This window comes from Hypanus sabinus, chromosome 19, assembly GCF_030144855.1.
Source record: "Hypanus sabinus isolate sHypSab1 chromosome 19, sHypSab1.hap1, whole genome shotgun sequence".
In the NCBI taxonomy this organism is placed as follows: Eukaryota; Metazoa; Chordata; class Chondrichthyes; order Myliobatiformes; family Dasyatidae; genus Hypanus; species Hypanus sabinus.
Window position 1 is genome coordinate 54,510,536 of NC_082724.1, and position 23,034 is coordinate 54,533,569.

At 45.7% G+C, this 23,034-nt stretch overlaps 1 protein-coding gene across 1 annotated transcript in view; it reads left to right on the top strand.

Annotated features, from left to right (window-relative positions):
* Nucleotides 1-23,034, top strand: part of LOC132377932 (SLIT-ROBO Rho GTPase-activating protein 3) — a 304,499-nt gene that overhangs the window by 134,833 nt on the left and 146,632 nt on the right. The window contains exon 4 of the mRNA XM_059944422.1: nucleotides 16,343-16,405. Within this exon, the coding sequence (XP_059800405.1) occupies nucleotides 16,343-16,405 (63 nt within the window). The remainder of the gene's footprint in view (nucleotides 1-16,342; nucleotides 16,406-23,034) is intronic.

Here is a 23,034-nt window from a genome sequence, read left to right on the forward strand (position 1 = left end):
GTCTCACCTCACCTGTGGCCCACCAGACAATGTATTTTTAGTTCCCTGTCCTTGCTTCATTTGGACTTGATTATCTAGCCCATGAACCGGAGAAAACAACAACTACCTATTGATCTTACATTGTGTTTTAAAGTGTAAGATCCAGTATGAGAGTCAATGTGTACTTCAAACTGTAATAGCAACCTTCCAGACAGCAAACTCTATCTCTCCCTTGAGCCAACTTGCTCTAAAAGTCCTCTGGCCACTAAATGCGGCAATGTTCTATTTTTATGAGGAAGTTCCCTCTGGTGCCTCTAGTCCACTTTCTCCGCTTGTCCTCTGTCTTCTCAAATCAGACTGGTTCTTCTTAAGCTCTTTAATTTTTCTACCTATCACCTCACAGCTTCCCACTTCACTTAAATTTCTGCATTTACCTGTTTACAAACAATCAGGTGGTTGAAGGCAGTGATACACTAAGCAGCCGAATCCTGCAGATAGCTCATCCCATCCATGTCCTGAGCTCAGGTCACTGTTACTGCCTGCCTGGGCGTTACAGACACAGATCCTTAGTGTGTGCTAAGTTTTGATCTCATTAAAAGTATACATAGGTATTATAGACCCAGTAGTGACATAAAATGCTGGGGCAGGCAGCATCTGTGCAGAGAAAAGAACAGCCAACGTTTTGGTTCAAGATCATTCATTTGGACTGAAAAAGAGAGGGGAGGTAGCAAGAGTGAAAAGGTGCAGAGACAGGATGAAGCAAGAGCTGCAAGTTGAAAGGAAGGTTATGTGATGAGGGTGGTGGGTGGATGGTTGGGGTGGGATGTAGTAGAGTGGGAAAGGCGTCAGAATCTGGAAGGTGACAAAGGGCTGATCGTGATAGAATCTGATAGGAGAGGAAGGCAGAGTACAGAATAAAGGGAGGCAGGTGGAGATAGGAATTAAACAGAGGGAGTGTGTGGGTGATGAGCTGATGGACAGACCCAGTTCCCCCAGGTTGGATTCCTGATCAGTATTGAGCTCAGATTCAAATAGAGACATGGAGTCATTGAGTCTCAGAACATAGAAACAGGCTGTCCAGCCCAGTTCATCCATGCAAAGTGTTGCCCAGTGAACTCATTCCATTTGCTCATGTTTTGCCCATAGCTCTCAGCACCCCTTCTTTCCATATAGTTTTATGAGATCCCTGGTTTTATTCTTATTCTGTGCTGAGCTTTAACCAAATTCGGTGCATGCCTTTTTGTTAATTCTTATTTAGAGATACAGCACGCTAACAGGCCCTTCTGGATGAGGAGCTCGCGCACCCCAATTACACCCATGTGACCGATTATCTGATTAACTCTTCGGTCATTAGAATGTGGGAGGAAAATGGAGCATCTGGGAGAAAATCATATGATCACAGACAGAATGTACAAAGTCCTTACTGACAGTTGTGGGAATCAAACCCAGGTCACTGGCACTGGCACTGTAATAGCGTTATGCTAACCACAATGCTACCATGCTGAGAGTGATCCCAGGGTGGTTTCCTAATCTGTTCTGATCCCACTCATTTGTGCCAGGGATGGACAGACACAAAGGCCCCAGGTTCGATTCCTGGCCTGGCCTTCACTAGATGATGATAGGCTCTGTACATTCTTCCTTCACAGCCCCAGAGCTCTTACACCTCCTCTAGACCACGACCTCACCACTGAATATAAAGTCACTTTATCCCAAAGACCTCCATCCTTGCACCCACCCGGTTATGTATGCTCTTAGTAAAGACAAACAATGTGAGTAAACACTAGAACATTTTATTTACAGAAAACAGCTTCAGCCATCACTGAACGCGCGTGGCCAGCTCTCCCACATCATTTCCAGTTCCAGGTGAACCAACCACATTGCTCACTGGGGACTGAAGTTCTTTATTATGTACACACATAATAACTCATCTTCCCCCCTTTAAAGAAAAAAAACATAACACTATGCCCCCATAAACCTGCAAGGAACAATAATCCTCTCCAACAAAGATATCTACATTCAATTGTAATGAGCAAATACAGTCCCTTATTCACTCATCAACTTTTAATCAGTCTCTGTGGTGGTTTACTGATTCCTTCTGGTCTGCCGTTTGTTTTCACAGATGAATTGCTTTCATTTGCTGATTAATATTGGTGGCTTTTTGAGGACTCTGATCAACGTGTTCATTTCTTTCACATCCTTCTGCAAAGATCCTATCTGTTTGTCTCTGTTCTTTCTCTTGCTGCATGACCATAATTCACTCCATGTACCCCACAATGGAACCCTGGACTGCATCCATGTGATCAGTGAATGCTTGCACTTGCATCAGTTCCAACTGATTCTGTCTAAATTCACAGAGCTCTCTCTCTTGACAGCGTATCACAAATAGCAACTCCTACTGTTGGTTTATGTTCAGCTGTAGCATACCCATCCTCCTTTTTATTTTTCCTCAACAACTTCAGAGAGGAGCATGGAGATAGTTTTGACCAAAGCTGGTGACTTGTTCACCATGATCACTGGGTTCAGCACTGGCATCTTGCCTGTTATGCTGGTGTAGCTGGTATGGCTGTCTCTGGAAGGTGGGGTTCTTGGGCTCCTCTTGCTTGACTGTTGGTCATCATCCTTGGTCTGTGAACTCTTTCCATCGGGCTGAGCTTTTCACATGCACTCAGGCCTAATATTGGCTGTACTCACTTTTCAACAATCTGTAGCTGTGCCTATAGGTGCTGCCCCTGGTGTTAGAAGGGCACTATACAGACCCCTTTTGCTGAAACGTTCTCTCCAGTATTGCCTGTCACCTTTAACTTCACTGGGTAAACCTTGCTCTTTACTATAAGAGTATTGTAATCATCCATGGACAACAGATTCACCTGGGCTCCGGTGTCAAGCTTGAATGGAATTACTGTCTCATTCACAGTCACTGGAAAAATCCATTCTGTTTTACCAGCACTAGCAGAATACAGAGAATCCACAAAGACTTCCTCCATTTGCTCAGCAACAATGCGCACCTTTCTCATTGCAGCACTTTGCAAAATGATTTTTCTTCCCACAATTATTGCAGGACTTTCCATAAGTAGGACATGACATTGGAATGTGCCTGCCTCTACATTTGCTGCTTGAGCCTACCTCTCTGTTTCTCTGTTGCTTTGGGAAGTGACTTGTGCGGTACTCCTGTGTTTTCGCGGCATGTGCTCTGTGTGTGTGTGTGTGTGTGTGTCTCTACCTTGTGCAGCTCCTTAGTTTGTGCTCATGCAGACTCTGCTGCCCTGCACCTGTCCACAGCCTTTCCCAGCATCAAATCCTTTTCATAGAGCAATCTTTCTCTGAGCCCATTATTTGAAGTTCCACAGACTATTTTGTCTCTAACCAGTGAGTTTCTCAAATCTTCAAACTCACAGGACTTACTCAGTGTGGGAAGCTCAACTAAATATTGGTCAAAGCTAGCACCTTTTTTCCAATCAGATGTGGTTTTTACTTACGACAAGATACTCCTCAAATTTTGTCATCAGAGTGTCCAATGTAAAGGCTGTCTCATTAATTTGAAAGCTGTTAGCGATGTGCAACGCATCTTCGTACAATTACATGTAGAAAAATACATGCTTTCAATTTTCCATCAGCCATCTTCTGCCCTGCTAGCTGCTAAATACATATTGGATCACTGTTTGAAGCATTTCCAGTTATCCATTAGATTGCCAGTGAACTGCATAGGTGCCAGAGGACTTAGCCTTATCCATGATAAGAAATTTTGGCTTCTCACCTGAATTTCTTTGTCAATCCGGTAAACTGGGGAATGATGTGCCTTGTCGACATGCTGGACATTCGAACTCGCTTGCTTCTAGCATCTTCTGTACTCACACAGTCTTTCATTGCTCAGTGGGAACTGAAGTCTTTACTTTGTACACACATAACACAAGCCTCATATTCCTCTCATGGTGGTTACCTGCTGACTCCTGAAACAGTTTAAAGAGGTTAGCCTTGGTGAGAAGTGACACTAAGGTGCCTTTGATATATGAGTAGCCACGATATACAGATCAACAATAAATACTGATCTTCTGGTAGCAGAGCATGTTTGACACTTTCTGATCTGTGGTCAATATTGTGCACTTGTGCACAGCAGTGAATAAGCCACTACTCTGCCTTCTTTGTAATTGCATCAATATGTTAGGCCCAAGATTAAACTTCAGAGATGTTGACACCCAGGAACTTGAAACTGATCACCCATTCCACTGGTGAGCCCTCAGTGAGTACTGGTGTGTGTTCCCTCGACTTCCCCTTCCTACAGTCAATTCCTTGGTGTTAGTGATGTTGAACACAAGGTTTTTGTTGCTAGACCACACAACCAGCTGATCTGTCTCACTCCAAGGCCCTATGCTCAGTATTCCCATCTCTGAAACCATGCTTCAAACTCACCTCCTTGATTTGATCAATAGACCTACTATCCCTTAGGCTTGGCATTCAATCTGTATGAGGTGCTGTGCAGCCAATTCTCACCTGAACCATGTTGCTGATAATGGATATCAAAACACAGGCAGGTTTGCACCACTGCCTATTGTATTGGAGTTGGTTTATTATTGTCACATGCAACAGGATACGGTGAAAAGTTTTTGCCTGCCTGCCATCCAGAAGTTCCACACCCAAATCCTGCAAGGTGGTACTAAGGAAAACTGAATGCCAAATATATTGTAGACTGTAGTTGCAGAAAGGGTTACGCACGGGGAGATGAATAACATGCAAGGGAAATGATGAGGTAGGTTGGAAGATGTTGAGTTCATGCTTTAGTGTATGAGGGTTCTGTTCCAAAATCTGTTAACAGTGGGATAGAAGTGCTGGGTTTGCTTTCATAATTTCATTTCAGAATGGAGACGAGGAGGAATTTCTTTAGCCAGTGGGTGGCAAAATGCATAGCCGCAGATGGCTGCGGAGGCCAAGTGATTGGGTATAGGTTTAGCTGATAGTTAGCCGATTTAAGTGCCAGCCAGAGTAAAAAGATTAAGGTGTCAAGGCTGAGAGCTGAGGTCGAGCCAGTGTTCAGCTCACTTCTCCATGTCAGCCAACATCCCCCACCTGAGCCTGTGCCAACTGCCTTGGTTTGCCCTGACACCCTCTGTTTTCACTACTACCATTGGGCAGGAGGTACAGGGGTCTTGGGTCAATGCCACCAGGTTGGGAGTAGTTGTTGCCCTGCAGCCATTGGGCTCCAAAGCCGGCTACACTCGCCTCAGCTGTGACCTGCAACCATCAGGTTTCTACCTACCTCTTCTTGCCTCAGCGGTGGACTCACCTTCAGGGACTCCCAGTTCACGTTCTTTGTATTATTTGTTCTTTTTGCACGCATTGGATGTTTGTCAGTCTTGCTTGTGTGGGGCTTTACAGATTCCATTGTATTTCTTTGTTTTGTGTCTGCTTGCATGAAAATGAGTCTCAAGGTTGTATATGGTTATACAGATATTGATAATAAATTTACTTCATACTATGATATTTAAAGCAGAGGCTGATAGGTTTTTGATTTGTAAGGGTGTCAAAGGATATGGGGAGAAGGCAGGAATATGTTTTGAGAGGGATAATAAATCAGCCATAATCAAATGATAGAGCAAACTTGATGGGCTGAATAGTGTAATTCTGCTCCTATGTCTTACTGTCTCATTCCGTCCGATGGGAGGGGGAGAACAGGAAAAAACTACAGTGGATCAGTTGGCCATTGTTATCTTTAAACCCATTCAGGGAGACCATTTCAATTTAAGCAATGATGTAAAGAAACAAAGTAGAATTGGGTGGCTATTATTTTTCATATTTTCTTTGCATAGAAGGCTATTCGGCCCAATATGGCTGTTCTGGCTCTCGAAGCATTACCAACAGTTGCAGTCCCCCACTGATTTCCCTACAACCTGTCGATCATCTTCCCACTGACTCTCCTCCCAGCCATCTACATGAGAAGTCATTGACACTAACAAGTTGACCTATCAATTAACTCCCAGCACATCTGTAGGACGTGGGACGGAACTGGAGCAATGGAGGAAACCCAGGCTGTCACAGAGTGAACATGCAAACTCCACACCGGCAGCAAAAAAAGTTATCTGAAGATGCTAAGATTCCAGATTCAGTATTTGTCATGTGTACACCAAAACGTGCAGAGAAATGCATCCTTCTCCCTTCTGTGGCCCACAAATATGTGCAGGCAATTTGATATTATACCTTTGCTCGAAGTTGAAATTAGCCCCCAAATATTAGTTGGAAAGTAATCCTTCTGTACTCATGCATGGGGTTAAAGAACTTTGCTGAATGAAAAAAATCTGAAACTTCCAAGTGGCATTAGATGAGATATGTCTTGGTGTCCTCTCCTTGCCTGGGAGTTATCAGGACTGGCAACAGTGCATTCTTTAATCAGGATTAGCTGATGCCAGTTGTATTTGGTAACATGATACAGCAAAGATTTCTCTGTTAGTCGAAGGGTCCCCCCTCGCTGGAATCCATGTGAGTTGAGGAGAGCGGAATTCAGCAACACTCCAGGTGGTCACTAACTGTCGTCTAAATACACATGTTGTCCAGCAGTATTACAAGATGCCAGCCAGCAGCCAAGGCTCATCACTGTCAATTCCATCCTGCGGTGATTAAATCAGTTCCACCATCTCAGCCATACACAGATGAGTTAACACAGTACAGACCAGAGATGGGAGCTAGCTATTTTTGGTATGTAAGATTTGATATCAGAGTAGGGTCCTTTACAGAAGGAGCCATCATTTGATTAATGGATTTAGTAACAACTTCAGTAAGTTAGTGTTTCAACAGTATTAAGAGCTATTCCAGTTTCTATTCCCAGTGCATTAGACAGAATGTTGTGAGGTGTGATCAACAGACATCAGAGGGCTGTGTGTGTGCAAGTGTATGTGTGAAGCAGATGAGCCACTGGCTGAGTGGCTGGGATCTCATCCTTGTCGCCCACTGTTACGTGTGCATGGAGCAAGAATGGCTACAGAGTCATAGGAGTTAACATTTTTACTGAGTCACGTTAGTAATGGTACACGCTGGGAAACTTACAGTTTGAGAATAACGAACCAAGCACGCCAGGACAAAAAGCAAATGCATTCAAAACCCATACAAGAAAAGAGGAAGCCCATTGATTCACCGCACGATCAATTGGCCAGATGTGCACTTGCCACATTCTTGCAATTGATCTGATATGTTTAAATCAGCTGCATTCTTTTGCATACAGCAAACAAAGCCCACTCTGATAACCAGTCAGTGCCATTCAAGCAAGTTATCACAGACAGATTCGTTCTGCTACTGTTCAATCCAGAGTAACACAGTGCTGGAGGAACTCAGCAGGTCAGGCAGCATCTACAGAAGGGAATAAACAACTGATATTTTGGGCCAAGGCCCTTCATTAGGACTGGAAAGGAAGGGGACAGAAGCCTGAATAAGAAAGTGCTGGGGGGCAGTGAGGGGAACAAGTACCAGCTGGCAGGTGATAGGTGAAACCAGCTGATGGGGAAGGTGAGTGGGGAGGGGGAGGAGCAGGATGAAGTGAAAAGTTGGAAGGTGATTGGTGAAAAAGGTAAAGGACTGAAGGAGAAGTTTCCTGATAGGAGAGGAGAGTGGACCTTGGGAGACAACAAAGGAGGAGGGACACCTGAAGGAGGTGAATGGCAGGTGAGGAGAAGAGAAGGGGCTAAAGGGGAGCCAGAATGGATAATGGGAAAAGGGGAAGGGAGAAAATATTACCGTTAGAGAAGATTGATGTTCTGGCCATGAGATTGGAGGCTACCCAGATGAAATAAGAGGTATTGCTCCTCCAACCTGAGAGTCGCCTCATCATGGTAGTAGAGGAGGTCATGGTCCAACATGTCAGCATGGGGATGGAAAGTAAAATTAAAATGGGTTGCCACTGGGAAAACCTGTCTTTTGTGGTGGACAGAGCGAAGGTACTCGACGAAGCAGACCCCCTGTCTATGTCCGCTCTCACCAATGTAGATGAAACCATAAACTATAGTAGACAATCCTGACAGACCTGTTCACCTCAGCTGGTTCTGAGTTACCAGGACCTTTGTATTGAAAAGCAGAATTCCTCCCCACTGTCTAAAGAGTGGCAATCAATGACATTGACTACCTTGGAAGCAACGTACAACTTAGAACACCATTTACCATCAGGTGTGAAGACTTTGTCACCAGACGAAAGTACTGTGCTTGTTGTCCAGAACACCAGGACTTTGGTGATCAGTGGGGAATGTTAGCATCAACTCACCAGATGCTCCTGCCAACCCCTCTGTTTTCCCACACTTCTCATTTCTTCATGCCAGGAGCTCTGAGGTTTTGGCGGTTTACTGTGACTCTTCAGATTCATGACCATGATAATACATGACTTCAGTTCCATGAAACTGCACATTTAGCTGCATACCCTTCCCAAATTGTGTGCAGTTCTGGTCACCTACCTACAGGAAAGCTTTCAATAAGATTGAAAGAGGACAGACAAAATTTACAAGGGTTTTGCCAGGTCTGGAGAACATCAGTTACAGGGAAAGGTTAGGTCTCTGTTCCCTGGGGTACAAGAGATTGAAGGGAGATCTGATAGAGGTATACAAAATTATGAGGGGTATAGATAGGGTACATGCAAACAGACATTTTCCACTGAGGTTAGGTGAGACTGGAACTAGAGGTCATAGGTTAAGGGTGAAAGGTGAAGTGTTTAAGGGGAACATGACAGTGTGGACTGAACTGCCAGCGGAAGTGGGAGGTGCGGGTTTGATTGCAACATTTATGAACATGGATGGATGGGGTATGGAGGGGAATGGTTCAGGTGTGGTTCAATGGAGCAAGGCAGAATAATGTTTCAGCATAGACTAGATGGGCCAAAGGGACAGTTCCAGTGCTGTACTGCTCGATGACAAGGTCTAAGCTGAAGATAGGAGTCCTGCCAAGATTGACCAGATGTTTATGAAGCTTAGCATGATTGTAAAACTTGTGAGTAAGTGTGTTGTAGGTTGGCTCTGGTGCATTATGCTTCATGTTCATATTGACTGGGAGCACTCTTTGTGTGGACTCACACGGGTGAACAGGTAGCAGAGCCCACGATATGGTCTAAAAGAGAGCAGCTGAGAACATTTGCAGAGGAGGTAAGGAGAGGTATTAGTAAGGAGAAGGTTGAAATGCCTCAGTCTGATATTCACATTAATGGCTCGTTGCCGTGAAGTTTAATGAATGCTACTCACTCATTCGATGTGCCACTTATAGCTCTCGTAAACCCATCTGATAGGCACGTTTACGATTTGCTGTCTGCAGATAAACTCTCAGAGAACTTTGAAAAGGCTCAGCAGAGAGCAGGACATTTCAACGTGATCAGGCAGCTTGCTTGCAAACATTGCTTCGAGCTACTGATAGTGATGGAGCTTATTCTATCAAGGTATTATGGTAATTCCTGTCCCTAAAGGTGTCTCATTACCATGCCTTGCTCTACTTGGGTTGGTAATGTACGCCCCAGGGTCACTAATGAATCTATTGACTGATTCAAATGATCCTGCTGTTGTAAAGACACACAAAAATGCTGGTGGAACATTCCTGCTGTGTTCCACCAGCATTTTGTGTGTGTTGTTGTTTGAATTTCCAGCATCTGCAGATTTCCTCGTGTCTGCTGTTGTAAAGTGTCATTTGTGTTAACAACTAACACAACCTAAGGATGTGCTGGGGAGGGTCAACAAGTGTCACCACACTGGGGCCAGCACAGGATGCCCACAGTACTCAGCACAACACAAGCAGAGAAAGAATATGTGTACTGGTGAAGAAACAATGGCAGAAATATCCTACAGATGGAATGTATCAATCAAACCCTGACACTGGGACACTGGGGATGAGTTCATGGTGCATGGTGCATGTTTTTCCGAATCAATATGTTATGGGGTCAGCCAAGAGAAGGCAACGTTCAATCTAGTATAGTTCAACAAAAACAGTCACAAAAGCCTCATGCCACCAGGTTCAGGAACAGTTACCATCCTACAGCCATTAGGTTCTTGAACTGACTTGCACAATCCTAACCGGATCTCAGTAATGGGTCACTACAGACCAGCTTTTGCACCACAATGATTGTGTCGCTATTTTGCAGACATTTTTACGTCTCTCCTCTCTGTCTTCTACCATTTCTAGTATGTTATCTATAATGCAAGTTCTCTATTACCCCCCTACCTCACTGTTCCTGTGCACATGACAATGAACTTGACCATTGATATGACTGTGAATCTGATATTTAAGGGTGCTCATGGAAGAGTCCAAAAACGTAGCAGTCATTGTAAATTGTCTTGTGATTAGGCTAGGGTTAAATCAGGGGTAGCTGGTGGTGCGGCTCGAAGGGCCAGAAGGTCTTGTTCCATAAATAAATACTGATCATTATATGATTATAGAATTTATATGAAGACTGAAACTGATTTAATTCAATCTGAATCAGTCTGAATTTTAAACAAAAACTATATAAGTATGAGATATGATTCAGCTATGGTAGACTGAGAAATTACATTGTAGGGCATGACTGTTAGCAAGCATGGGCTGATATTTAAGTCACAAACAAGTGAAAATCTGCAGATTCTGGAAATCCGAACAACACACACAAACTCATGAGTTCCAACAGCATTGTGTGTGTGTGTGTGTGTGTGTGTGTGTGTGTGTGTGTTGCTACTTAATAGTTTCCAAGGAATATATAACTACTTAAGGCACAAAACCCCAAAGGGAAAATTAAAGGTTGTATCATATAAAAGGAAAAGGCTTGTTAAGAGTCATAAAGGGCAATAGTGCAGAAATAGACCCTTCAGCCCATCAAATCCATGCCAACCATCTTTACTCTAATTCTGAACTAACCCATTTTATCCTGCCCACTTCCCATCAAATGCTTCCCAGGTTCTACCTCTCACCCACACACAAGGGCTAATTCACAGTGGTCAGATTTATCAACCAACCTGCACATTCTTGGGGAAACCCATCTGGTCACAGAGAGAGTGTGCAAATTCCACACGGGAGGTCAGGATTGACCCCCAGCCTCCGGAGCGGCGAGGCAGCACTACTGGCTATGCCTCTGTGTCACTTTGTGGTGCAGGCTTACCTTTATCCAAAAAAAAAGCAGTGGACCTGATGGCTGGGAACATTCCAGAATTCAGCAAAGGATGAACAAGCAATTGATAAGGACAGGGAAAGCAGAAGATGAGAGATTAGGAAGAATCATGGGAAACAGACTGCAAAAACTTCCATCAATAAATGTCAAAGAAAATATTAACTGATCTGGGTCCCTGAGACAAGGGAACATACTGAGGAACCAAATAATGGCAAAGAATTAAATATTTTGTATCTTCACAAATGGAGACATCAAAGCCTCCTAATGAATGACAACAGATCCATATTTAATGCAAAACTGAAAGGAATTATAATTAACAAGAACAATATTTTGAGCAAATTAATGGGACCAAAAGGCAATAAATCCTCAGAATCTGGTGAGCTGTGCCTAGGTTTTGAAAGAGGTGAGTGGGTACACCGATTGTTTAGATATTCTACAGAGTGGAAGATAAGTAGGTTTACTTTTGTCACATGTACTGAGGTAGTGTGTTTGGCATGCCATCCACACAGATCTTTTCACCTCATCAGTACCTGGAGTTCAGCAATAACAGAATGCAAATGTGGTGTTACAGTTAGAGAGAAAGTGCATTGCAGGTAGTCAATGAGGTGCAAGGCTATGATGAGGTAGATTGTGAGGTCAGAAGTCCATCCTATGATAAAAGTTGTCCACTCAATAGTCTATGGTAATACAGTACATGCTTTCAGGCTTTTGTGTCTTCTGCCCAGTGGGTGGGGGCAAAATATCTGGGGGGAGGGATCTTTGACTATGTTGGTTGCTTTACCAAGCCAACAAGAGGCATAGGCAGAGATAATAAATGTTATGCCCACTTCCTGAGAAGGGAGGAAGAGATAAACTATAAACCAGTTAACCTGAAATATCTCAGTAGTTGGAAATACTAGAATCTGTAATTAGGAATATGGTAATAGGACACTTAGAAAATAATAACAGAACTGGCAGAGGAAAGTGGATCCATGTTTGACAAATCTGTTGGAATTTAAAAAAAAATTGTAACAGCAAAATTAATAAAAGGTGAACTTGGACTTTCAGAAGGCATTTGATAAAGTGCCACAAAAATTATTATTAAGCAAACATAGAGCATGAAATTGGGGATTACAAACTGTCCCTAGTTAATGAATGCCTGCCTATGGACTCCCCTACGTACGAGCAAGCTTTAAAGATCTAAAGATTCACTTTATTTGTCACAAGTACATCAAAACATACAGTTATATGTGTCACTTGTATCATATCAAATCAGCAATGGTTGTGTTAGGCAGCCGGCAAGCGTTCACATGCTTCTGGCACCAACGTAGCATACCCACAACTCACTAACACCTCCCTAACCATACATCTTTGGAATGTGGGAGGAAACCAGAGCACCAGGAGGAAACCTACACGGCCATGGGGAGAATATACAAAATCCTCACAGACAGAGGCGGGAATTGAACCCCAATCAGTAATCACTGGCATTGTAATAACATTACACAAACCACTATACTATCATGCTGTTTCTCCCCCCACCCCCATAATATCATTAAATTCAAAAATCTGATGTACAAACGTATCAATGGGTTTTGATTTGAAGCAAGAAAGCTGCGAGTGAATGGCTGATTTCCAGAGCAAAGACAGTTTTACTGCTCGGGGTGAAAGAGAGGCAAGACTGCGCAGGCGCGTGGCGTCAGCCAGTGGAGCACAAAAGGTTTAAAAAGAAGACTGCCATATCCAGTGGACAGCATTCGGAGTGGGCAACGGAGTGAGAGGCAGCAGAGTGGTAGGGCTTTGGCTCAACGGGCTTAGGCGGTAATGAGATAAGGCAAGGTAGGTTTACCTTTGTTAATTGTGGAAAGGAAGTAGTATGTGTGTGAGGCCAGTGTTCTGTGCACGGTGTCAGATGTGGGAGGTCCTGGAGTCTCCCAGCCTCCCGTACGGACATTTCTGCACCAGGTATGTCAAGCTGCAGCTCCTAAGGAACCGAGTTAGGGAACTGGAGATGCAACTCAATGACCTTCACCTGGTTAGGGAGAGCGAGGAGGTGATAGAAAGGAGTCATAGGCAGATGGTCACACCAGGGCCACGGGAGATGGAAAAGTGGGTCACAGTCAGGAGGGGGAAGGGGAAGAGTCAGGTACTAGAGAGTACCCCTGTGGCTGTACCCCTTGACAATAAGTACTCCTGTTTGAGTACTGTTGGGGGGACAGCCTACCTGGGGGAAGCGACAGTGGCCGTGCCTCTGGCACAGAGTCTGGCCCTGTGGCTCAGAAGGGTAGGGAAGGGAAGAGGATGGTAGCAGTGATAGGGGACTGTATGGCTCGGGGGACAGACAGGCGATTCTGTGGACTCAGGAAAGAAGCACAGATGGTAGTTTGTCTTCTAGGTATCAGGGTCCATGGTGTTTCTGGTCATGTCCACAATATCCTGAAGTGGGAAGGAGAACAGCTAGAGGCCGTGGTACATATTGGTACTAACGACATAGGTAGGAAAAGGGAGGAGGTCCTGAAAACAGACTACAGGGAGTTAGAAAGGAAGTTGAGAAGAAGGACCACAAAGGTAGTCATCTCAGAATTACTGCCTGTGCCACATGACAGTGAGAATAGGAATAGAATGAGGTTGAGGATAAGTGAGTGGGTGAGGGATTGGAGCAGGGGGCAGGGATTCAGATTTCTGACGGTTCTCAAAGCAAGAAAAACTAAATACCTTATTAATAACACTTCTGTAAAAATTTTGGGGTAAATGATCAACGTAAACACTGAAGAGGTCAGTGAAGGCAAGGCTGACTCGAGGGTCAAGGTGTGTGGCTGTGAGCAAGCAAGTTTAAGACTTGTTCAAGGGATGTGGTCGGAGCGAGGTTGAGGCATGCTTGAGACAGACAGTCTACCTAAATCAAAGGCAAAGATGGATCAATCGAAGCACCGGGCCAATTTGGAAAGGTGAGGGACGGGCCAAAACTTGACTGTGGGCTCCAGTCCCAGAGTGTATCGATGAGTCAGGGCCTGGGTCTTAGAGCAAAGAATGACCCGACATTTGGACGATTTAGACACCAGGCTGAATGGATTGAAGAGGCAAGGTGACAAGGTCCTGGGCCTGGGCCGATTCTGCTCTTTGCTGCGCTGACACTGAGGCTGTGTGCCTGCTCCGGCTGCTCTGAGCTCTGTGTCTCTGGACTCACTTCTGTTCTGAATGCTGTTTCATCACATTTATTGCTTGCACAGTTTTTTTTTTAAATCTCTCTGTGCATGTTGAGTGTTTGTCATTTTTTAATGGTTTCTTTTGTTTTAATGGTTTCTTGTTTTGTGGTTGCCTGTAAGGAGACAAATGGCAGGATTGTATAATGTATACATACTTTGATAATAAATGCACTTTGAACTTTGAAACACTGTCTGCCTACTCCTCTCCGTAGATGCTGCCTAACTTGTTGAGTTCCTCCACCATTTTGTCCGTGTTCTCTGGATCTACAGCATCTGCAGAATATCTTGTGTTTATGACATGGCTTCATATAAGCAGCTTTCACAAGAAAAACATAAATTAAACACAAAGAAAAAACATAGATCAAAATAAGAACAAACAAAAACACAGAAAGATACCATGCACATGCAGTAAGAATTTAGGGGCCTTTATCGAGACAATATGGAACAAAGATGGGGGCATTGGTGAGGCAACGACTGGGTAATTGTGTACAGGGCTCCTCTCCCTACCTAGAAAGGATTTATTCCAGTGGATGTTCCCCAGATTGATCTGTGTGACAGCAAGTTTGCCTGGTGTGGAGAGATTAACCAGACACTTTAGAAGGTGAGATGATCTCATTGAAGTGTACATTTCAACAGGCTTGACAGCAGAGGTCTGAAGTTCACGGTTCCCCTCGCTGGGATGTCCAGGACAAGATTGAAAATACTTTACTCAGTGTTTAATCAATACTGAGTGTATTTGATGGAGCGGTGTAGATGGGAGATGTTACTCTGTGATGGAACTGACCTGAAATCAGTGGTCCTGTGTCACTATCACCAGTACCTGAGTTAGCTGTCACTAACAAGGTTCAACATGCTAACAAGCAGAAACTGAACAGCAGGGAAAACCGTCAGTCTATCCTCCTTCTCTTGGTGGATAATGTTCCATCTTAATATTATGGGATACTATAGCTGCAGGCATTTGTCCAGGAGGTCCTGTACAAGAACTAGAGGGCATAGGTTAAGGGTGAAAGGTGAAATGTTTAAGAGGAACATGAGGTGATGAAAGTGCAGAACGAGAGCTGCCAGTGTAAATGGTGCATGCAGTTTAGATTTCAACATTTAAGAGAAGTACATGGGCAGGAAGGGTTTGGAGGGCAATGGTGCTGGTGCAGGTCAATGGCATTAGGCAGAGTAACAGTTTGGCAAGGACTGGATAAGCCGAGTGTTCCATGTGTGTGCTGTAGCTCTCTATCACTCTATGGCCTTCTTCTGTAACTGCACTGTGGGTGATTGAGAGCCTGATTTGGGCTACAATCTGTTTGTGTAGTTATTAGCCTGAATTGGCACCTCCAAGATTGAATTAAGTTGCAGGATAATCTGCCTGAATTTAATTATATGATGTTGAGTATGGTTGAGGCAGGGAGTAATCAAATAACAACTGGAAATAAACTACTTCATAGACCTAACACCCTACCCTTCCACTCAAACACATGCACCCTTGCATTTTACTTCATGTCAAACAGGAAGGGAAATGTTGGGATGAACTGATGAGGAATGGAAAAGTGAACTTGCTGGCTTACAGTCAGTCTGTCCACACTCAGCGTCCTGGTGCAGGGGCACCGACGGGCAGAGAAAGCAAGAGGCTCAGGGTCCAGACAGGCAGAGTGTATGCTCAAAATGAGTCAGGAATTTTACACAAGACCATTGGCATCTGTGGGATCTCATGGGTGAGGCATGAGGGGTCCAGTAATATTCAGGAGATTTCACGGATGTTCATTATCTGTGGGATCTCATGGGTTGGAGCTTTTTGTTGAAGATGTGGGTGATAGCATATAAAACTTCCTACGGAAGGTAGACATGAAACCTCCTGACTGAGGACTTTCCACAACTCGCCCCCCCCCCACCCCACCCAAGGTCATCAAGGTAGGTGAGAGATTAAGGCTGGTGACAGCAGTCTAACATCACAAAGTGAGTTTGTCATCACAGACACAGGCACATGTGCTTGTCTGCTGAATGCACCAAATTCTGCAGGTTAACATCCTAGCCCCTGGCATGTCCTGGTGGTGGTGTCACAGAGAGGGTTGTGTTCAATTAACACTCTATTTCTCATTGTTTGCAGAGCAAGGAGATCGGCCAACAAATGCATGAGGAGCTGCTGAAGGTCACCAACGAGCTGTACACTGTGAGTATGGGCATATGGCGTTGTCTGCTCCAAGTCCAGTGTCACTCTAAAATATTACCTGTCTTCTTGCTAGCTTCTGATGAGCCTTTCCTCCTTGTCAAGACACCATTGCCTGGTCACCCACACTGTAGAGTCTTCACAACGGCCCATTCTTGTGCTTTCTGCCCATCTAGAGCCTCTTCTCACACCCACACAAGAAGGTTCAGGAACAGTTATTACCCTTCCACCATCAGGCTCCTGAACCAATGTGGATGACTACACTCACATCAACTTTGAACTGATTCCACAAAGTACAGACTCATTTTTGAGGACTCAGTACCTCATGGTCTCAGTATTATTTATCTATTATTCTGTTTTTTATTTGTTTTTTTTTGTATTTGCACAGTTTGTCTTCTTTTGCACATTGGTTGTTTGCCAGTCTTTGGGTGTAGTTTTGTCATTGATTTTATTGTATCTCTTTGTTCTAATTTGAATGCCTACAAGAAAATGAATCTCAGAGTAGAGGATGGTAACATATAGCTACTTTGATATAAACTTACTTTGAACTGAACTCCTGTGCCAGATCCCAAAATCCATCAAAACCACAATCTTTCCAAAATGTCCCTGCCTCCATTTTAAATACATACTTCCATTTCCTCTGTGATAAAGAACTTCAGAGATTCATCACACTCTGTGAGAAGAGAATTCTACAGAGCTCAGTTTTAAATGACCATCCCCTTATCTCATTACTGTGTCCCTGTATTCGGGACTGTCAAACTCGTGGAAACATTTTCGTGTCATGGTCCCAATCGTTTATTTCCCTATCTTGCTCCTAATTTCCATTGATTGTGCCATGGTTTTGACCATTTATTTCCCAATTATTTCTAATTGGCTTTGATAACAGCACACCTGGTTTCCATCAAGAACTACAGTGTAAGAACGCCAGCGTCACAACCACTCGTCACCAGTTCGTTGGTCTTTTTCCTGTGAGATAACTACGTTTCCCGACCGCTTAGAGCCATTTGTTCTAAGTTTAGCTCCAGTTTCAAGGTTTACCTATGAGACTCCATCTCTCTGAGTCAAGACTCCATGTCAAGTCTCTGAGTTAAGGCTCCGTCAGGGCTCTATCAGGGCTCCTTGTCAAGATCCCTCCTGTTTGCTGTTCGGCGTTTACGCCCGTGTAAGGATCCAAACTGAATCTCCGTGCCTGTGTCCTGCACTTGGGTTCACTTCCTTCACTCAGGGTAACAGAACAAACTGGCCAAAACTGGACCCAGCGGATACGAAGACCCTGCAACAAGCCCTCGCCAGCCAGGGCTCCCTGCTGGGTCTGCACGATCAACTCCTCTGGGATGTTGTGGAGAACCTCCGTTCCCTGTCCACTAACATAACGAAGATCAGTGACCAGGTGGACCGTGTATCCACTCCTGGAACGCTGTCGAACCAGTCCAGACAGTCTGTAGTCAGCAACACCCCCGGCAAGAGAGCTGCACGTTCCTGAACTGGAGCACAACGCTGGGGACTTGGGGAAGTGCCGGGCCTTCCTTCTGCAATGCTCCTTGATGTTCGATCAGCAGTCATCCACGTACACCACGGGCAAATCTAAGGTGGCTTATATCATGGGGTTGTTGCGGGGAAGTGCCTTAGTGTGGACTACAGCTGTTTGGGACAATCAGCCGGGTATCTGCTCTTCATTCCCCACCTTTATCACAGAGATGAGAAAGATCTTTGACCACCCCGCCCGTGGTAAAGATGCCGCTAAGTATCTACTCCCCCTCCGTCAGGGCTCCCGCAGTGTCGCCGAGTATTCTGTGGAGTTCCGGACGTTAGCGGCCGACTCGGGGCGAAATGATGAGGCACTCCAAGGGGTATTCCGGAATGGCCTCAGAAAAATGGTGGAGGACGAGTTGGCAGCGGGGGATGACACTGACAGCCTGGATTCATTGATCTCCCTAGCCGCCAGGCTGGACAAACGTCTTCGAGAACGCCAGAGGGAGAGAACTGGTCGTCCACCACTTTACCATTTCCCACCAACACAAGCCTCTCCTCTCCTCCAGCTCCTGGATTAGCTCCCAGCCCGGCCATTTCCACCAGCCCGGGAGAGGAACCAACGGAGCTGGGGCAGAACCGTCTTTCTCCCACAGAGCAGCTCCGGAGATTGCGATCGGGGGGAGTCTCTCTATTGCAGCCAGTCCAGCCACTTCCGTGCTGCCTGTTCCCTTTGGCCAAAAGGGAGGGCTCACCGGTAGAAAGGGGGACCCTGGCGAGCCAGACAACATTCCCTTCTGTCCCTCGAACCCAGATGCAGATCCAAGTTACCTTAAGTAATAACCAACAGTCCCTGCTTCTGTCAGCTCTAGTGGACTCCGGCGCCGAGAGAAACCTGTTGGTGGAAGACATAGTTCCTCCCAGGCCAGAATTCCTTGGGAGCCATTGATTACCCCTCTGGAAGCATGGGCACTGGATGGTAGACTTCTGGCCTGAGTCACTCACTGCACACCACCCCTGTCTCTTATTCTCTCTGGGAACCATCGGGAACAGGTACGATTTAACCTAGTTTCCTCTCCTCAAGCTCTTAGCGTCTTGGGTACCCCTGGTTAAGCCGCCATAATCTCCACATTGATTGGTCCACTGGGAAGATAGCCAGCTGGCATCCGTTCTGTGACTCCACTTGTCTCCTGTCGGCCCTTTCCCCTGTAGAAGTCACCGCGACCTCGTCTGCCTCTGAAATCCAAGGTTGCAGCCGAGTACCACGATCTAGGGGAGGTGTTCAGCAAACAACGGGCTCTTTCCCTGCCTCCACACTGCCCTTATGATTGTGCTGTTGACATTCTCCCCAGAGCTCCTCTACCCACCAGTCAGCTGTATAACGTGTCCTCCCAGCCAGAAACGGAAACAATGGAGACTTACTTAAATGAATCACTCGCAGCGGCATTATCCGACTCTCATCCTCCCCTGTTGGCACAGGTTTCTTCTTTGTGGGGAAGAAAGATGTTTCTTTGCATCCCTGCATTGACTACTGAGGCCTAAATAGCATAACCGTAAAGAACAAATACCCACTACCACTTCTCAACTCTGTTTTTGAGCCACTTCACAGAGCCACCATCTTTTCCAAGTTGGACCTACGAAGTGCCTATCATCTGGTCAGGATAAGGGAGGGAGATGAGTAGAAAACAGCTTTTAACACACCTCACTTCAAATACCTGGTCATGCGATTCAGCCTCACTAAGGCCCCCACCGTTTTCCAAGCCCTGATAAACGATGTCCTTAGAGATTTTATTAACTGCTTTGTGTCTATTTATTTGGATGACATCTTAATCTTCTCTAGCAGTCTTCAGGAACACATCCACCTTGTCCGTCAGGTTCTGCAGAGGCTTTACTATTCGTAAAGGCTGAGGAGTGCAAGTTTCATGTCCGTTCTGTCAGTTTCTTAGGATACATCATCGAGAACAGGCAAGTGAAGGCGAATCTGGAAAAGATCCGGGCGCTGGCGGAGTGGCCAAAACCCACGATGCTCAAGCAACTCCAGCGATTTCTGGGGTTCGCAAACTTTTATCGTCGCTTCATCAGTGATTGCAGCCGGGTGGCAGTGCTCCTTACTCGACTCACCTCTCCTGTGACTCCTTTTCACTGGGACAACAAGGAGGACGCTGCCTTCTCAGAGCTGAAGAGGCATTTCACATCCGCTCCCATCCTGGTCCAACCAGACCCCTCTTGTCAATTCATTGTGGAGATCGACACCTTCCACTCTGGGGTGGGAACGGTCCTCTCACAACGTTCAGGCCCTGACCAAAAACTTCATCCCTGTGCCTTCTTTTCTCGCTGGCTATCCCCTGCCAAACGAAATTACGACATAGGGAACCGGGAGTTACTGGCAGTCAAACTTGCTTTGGAGGAGTGGAGGCACTGGCTGGAGGGAGCGGAACATCCGTTTGTCATCTGGATCGATGGCACGAACATATCCAAATCGCCAAATGCCTGAATTCCGGTCAAGCCTGTTGGGCATTATTTTTTGGCCGGTTCAGATTTACACTCACCTATCATCCAGGGTCCAAGAACAGGAAGCCTGATGCTCAATACATTTCTGAGGAGGGCCTTCCCAACCCAGAGCCCATCCTTCCACCATCCTGTGTAGTGGCTGCCCTCACCTGGGAGATCGAGGCCATAGTCAAAGAGGCTCAACGGACTCAGCCTGACCCAGGCAATGGACCCTCCAATTGCCTCTTTGTGCCGGACTCCGTTTGATCACAGTTTCTCCAGTGGGGGCACACGTCTCATTTCGCTTGCCATCCCAGGATCGAACACTGTCCCTTCTGAAGAGACATTTCTGATGGCCCTCCATGGACACTGATACCCGTTCCTTTGTCTCTGCCTGTTCTGTTTGTGCCCGTGGAAAAGCCTCCTACCGACCACCTGCTGGATTGCTTCGTCCCCTACCTGTTCCTAGCCGTCCTTGGTCTCACACTGTGCTGGACTTTGTTATGGGACTACCCCCTTCACATGGGAACACTGCTGTACTCACCATGGTGGACCGCTTCTCCAAAGCTGTGCACTTCGTAGCCCTTCCCAAACTCCCTACAGCCCGTGAGACAGCTGACCTCTTTGTTCATCATGTCTTCCGCCTTCATAGAATTCCCTCGGACATTATTTCTGACCGGGGCCCCCAATTCATCTCTCAGGTCTGGAGATCTTTTTGTCAAGCCCTTCGTGCCTCAGTACGTCTGTCATTCAGCCTTCATCCACAGATGAACGGTCAAACAGAACGGGCAAACCGAGATTTGGAAGCAGCGCTGCGCTGCGTAAGCGCCAACAACCCGTCTGCCTGGAGCAGCCATCTCGCATGAGTAGAGTACACCCACAACTCCCTGGTCAGCGCCACCACTGGAATGTCTCCCTTTGAATGCTCCCTCGGTTACCAACCCCCTGTGTTCTCCGCTCATGAAGATGATATTGCTGTGCCTTCAGTTCAGGCCCATCTCCGCCGGTGCCGCAACTTCTGGAAGGATGCGCTCGCGACCCTGCTCTGCTCAGCCGACCACAACCGGAGGATTGCCGATCGCCATTGAACTCCTGCACCTGATTGTTGGCCTGGGCAGAAGGTTTGGCTCTTTTCTAAAGGCATCCCCCTCAAGAATGAATCCAAGAAACTTGCCCCTCGCTTCGTGGGACCATTTGAGATTGAGAGTATTATCAACCACTCGGCAGTCCAACTCAAACTGCCCAAATCAATGCACATCCATCTTACATTCCACGTTTCCCAAGCGAAGCCTATACCTGTCAGCCCTTTATGGGGTGGGAAGATCCCTCCTGTTTGCTGTTTGGTGTTTACGCCCGTGTAAGTAGCCAAACTGAATCTCCATGCCTGCGCACTTGGGCTCGCTTCCTTGGCGCATTGTAACACTTCACCTTTACCCTGCCCATAAGATCAAAAGATATAGAAGCAGAATTAGGCCATTTGGATGTTCAATCCTGTCTAATTTTTTTTTCAACCCCATTCTGCAACTTTCTCCCCATAACCTTTAACCCCCTTATTAATCAAGACCCCATCAGTCTCTGCCTTAATTAATGCAATAACTTGGTCTCCACAGCTCAGTGTGGCAATGAATTCCACAGATCCACCACCCCCTGGCTGAAAAAATCCACTTCACCTCTGTTCTAACTCGATATCCCTTTATCCTTGGATCCTAGATGTGCCTGCATTCTCTGCATGTCCACTGTGTCCAGTATTCAGTAGGTTTCAATGAGATCTCCACTAATGAAACAAATAATATGTACACCCAACCTATTTAGCCTGTTTTGACAGAACAACGATCTTTTCTGAGGAATTGATCTCTCCTGGATTGCCTCCAATATTCTTTCTTTGCTAACGGCACCAAAACAGTGTGCAATTGTAACCAATCCCCCCTAAATTGCTTTCCTCATTCTTCTCTCAATATTCCCAGATTGGAACTGCTGAGTGCAGGGCATGCTGTGCCACAGTGACCTGGCCTTGCATCCCTTTATCTTCAGTTTCATTATAATAATAGAATGTAGAGCTAATGTAAGGACAGTAAGGACGTCCAGCTCACAGTTCTGTGCCAACCTTTTAACCTACTCTAATATCAACCTCACCCTTCCCTCCCACATAGTGCTCCATTTTTTCATAGACCACAGCACAAAACTTGCAAGGTACCTGGACCCTTTCCTGGACGAATAGGCCTGAATTTTTCAGCTGTGATTTCTCTCCTGTAGGCCGGTGATAGACGCCATACCCTTAATGGCACTTCCATTGAGTGTTACAGAAGTCGCCTTGAAGGTGATCAGCAATGTATTGAACTGTGATGAAACTGTTATCTTGATAAATTGAGGGAGCAGCGTCAAGGTTGGACGGCAGTCTCAGCCCAGAGTCGATTGAAAGGAATGTACTGAAATAAAATCCTTCCGGGCAACAAATTAATCACCAAGTCATCTCAAATAGAGTTTCAGATGGAATATTAATCTGACTGACTGGCCTAGTCCACCTCCGTTGAGAATAGTGATTCAAAAAAAGGAAAATAAATGGCCGCATGATGCCCTGTACTTGGCTGGAAAATTGGTTGTTTATCAGTAGAGTTACACAGAGGCCCTTCAGCCCTACTGTCCATGCCAACCCAGTTGCTTACTTGAGCTAG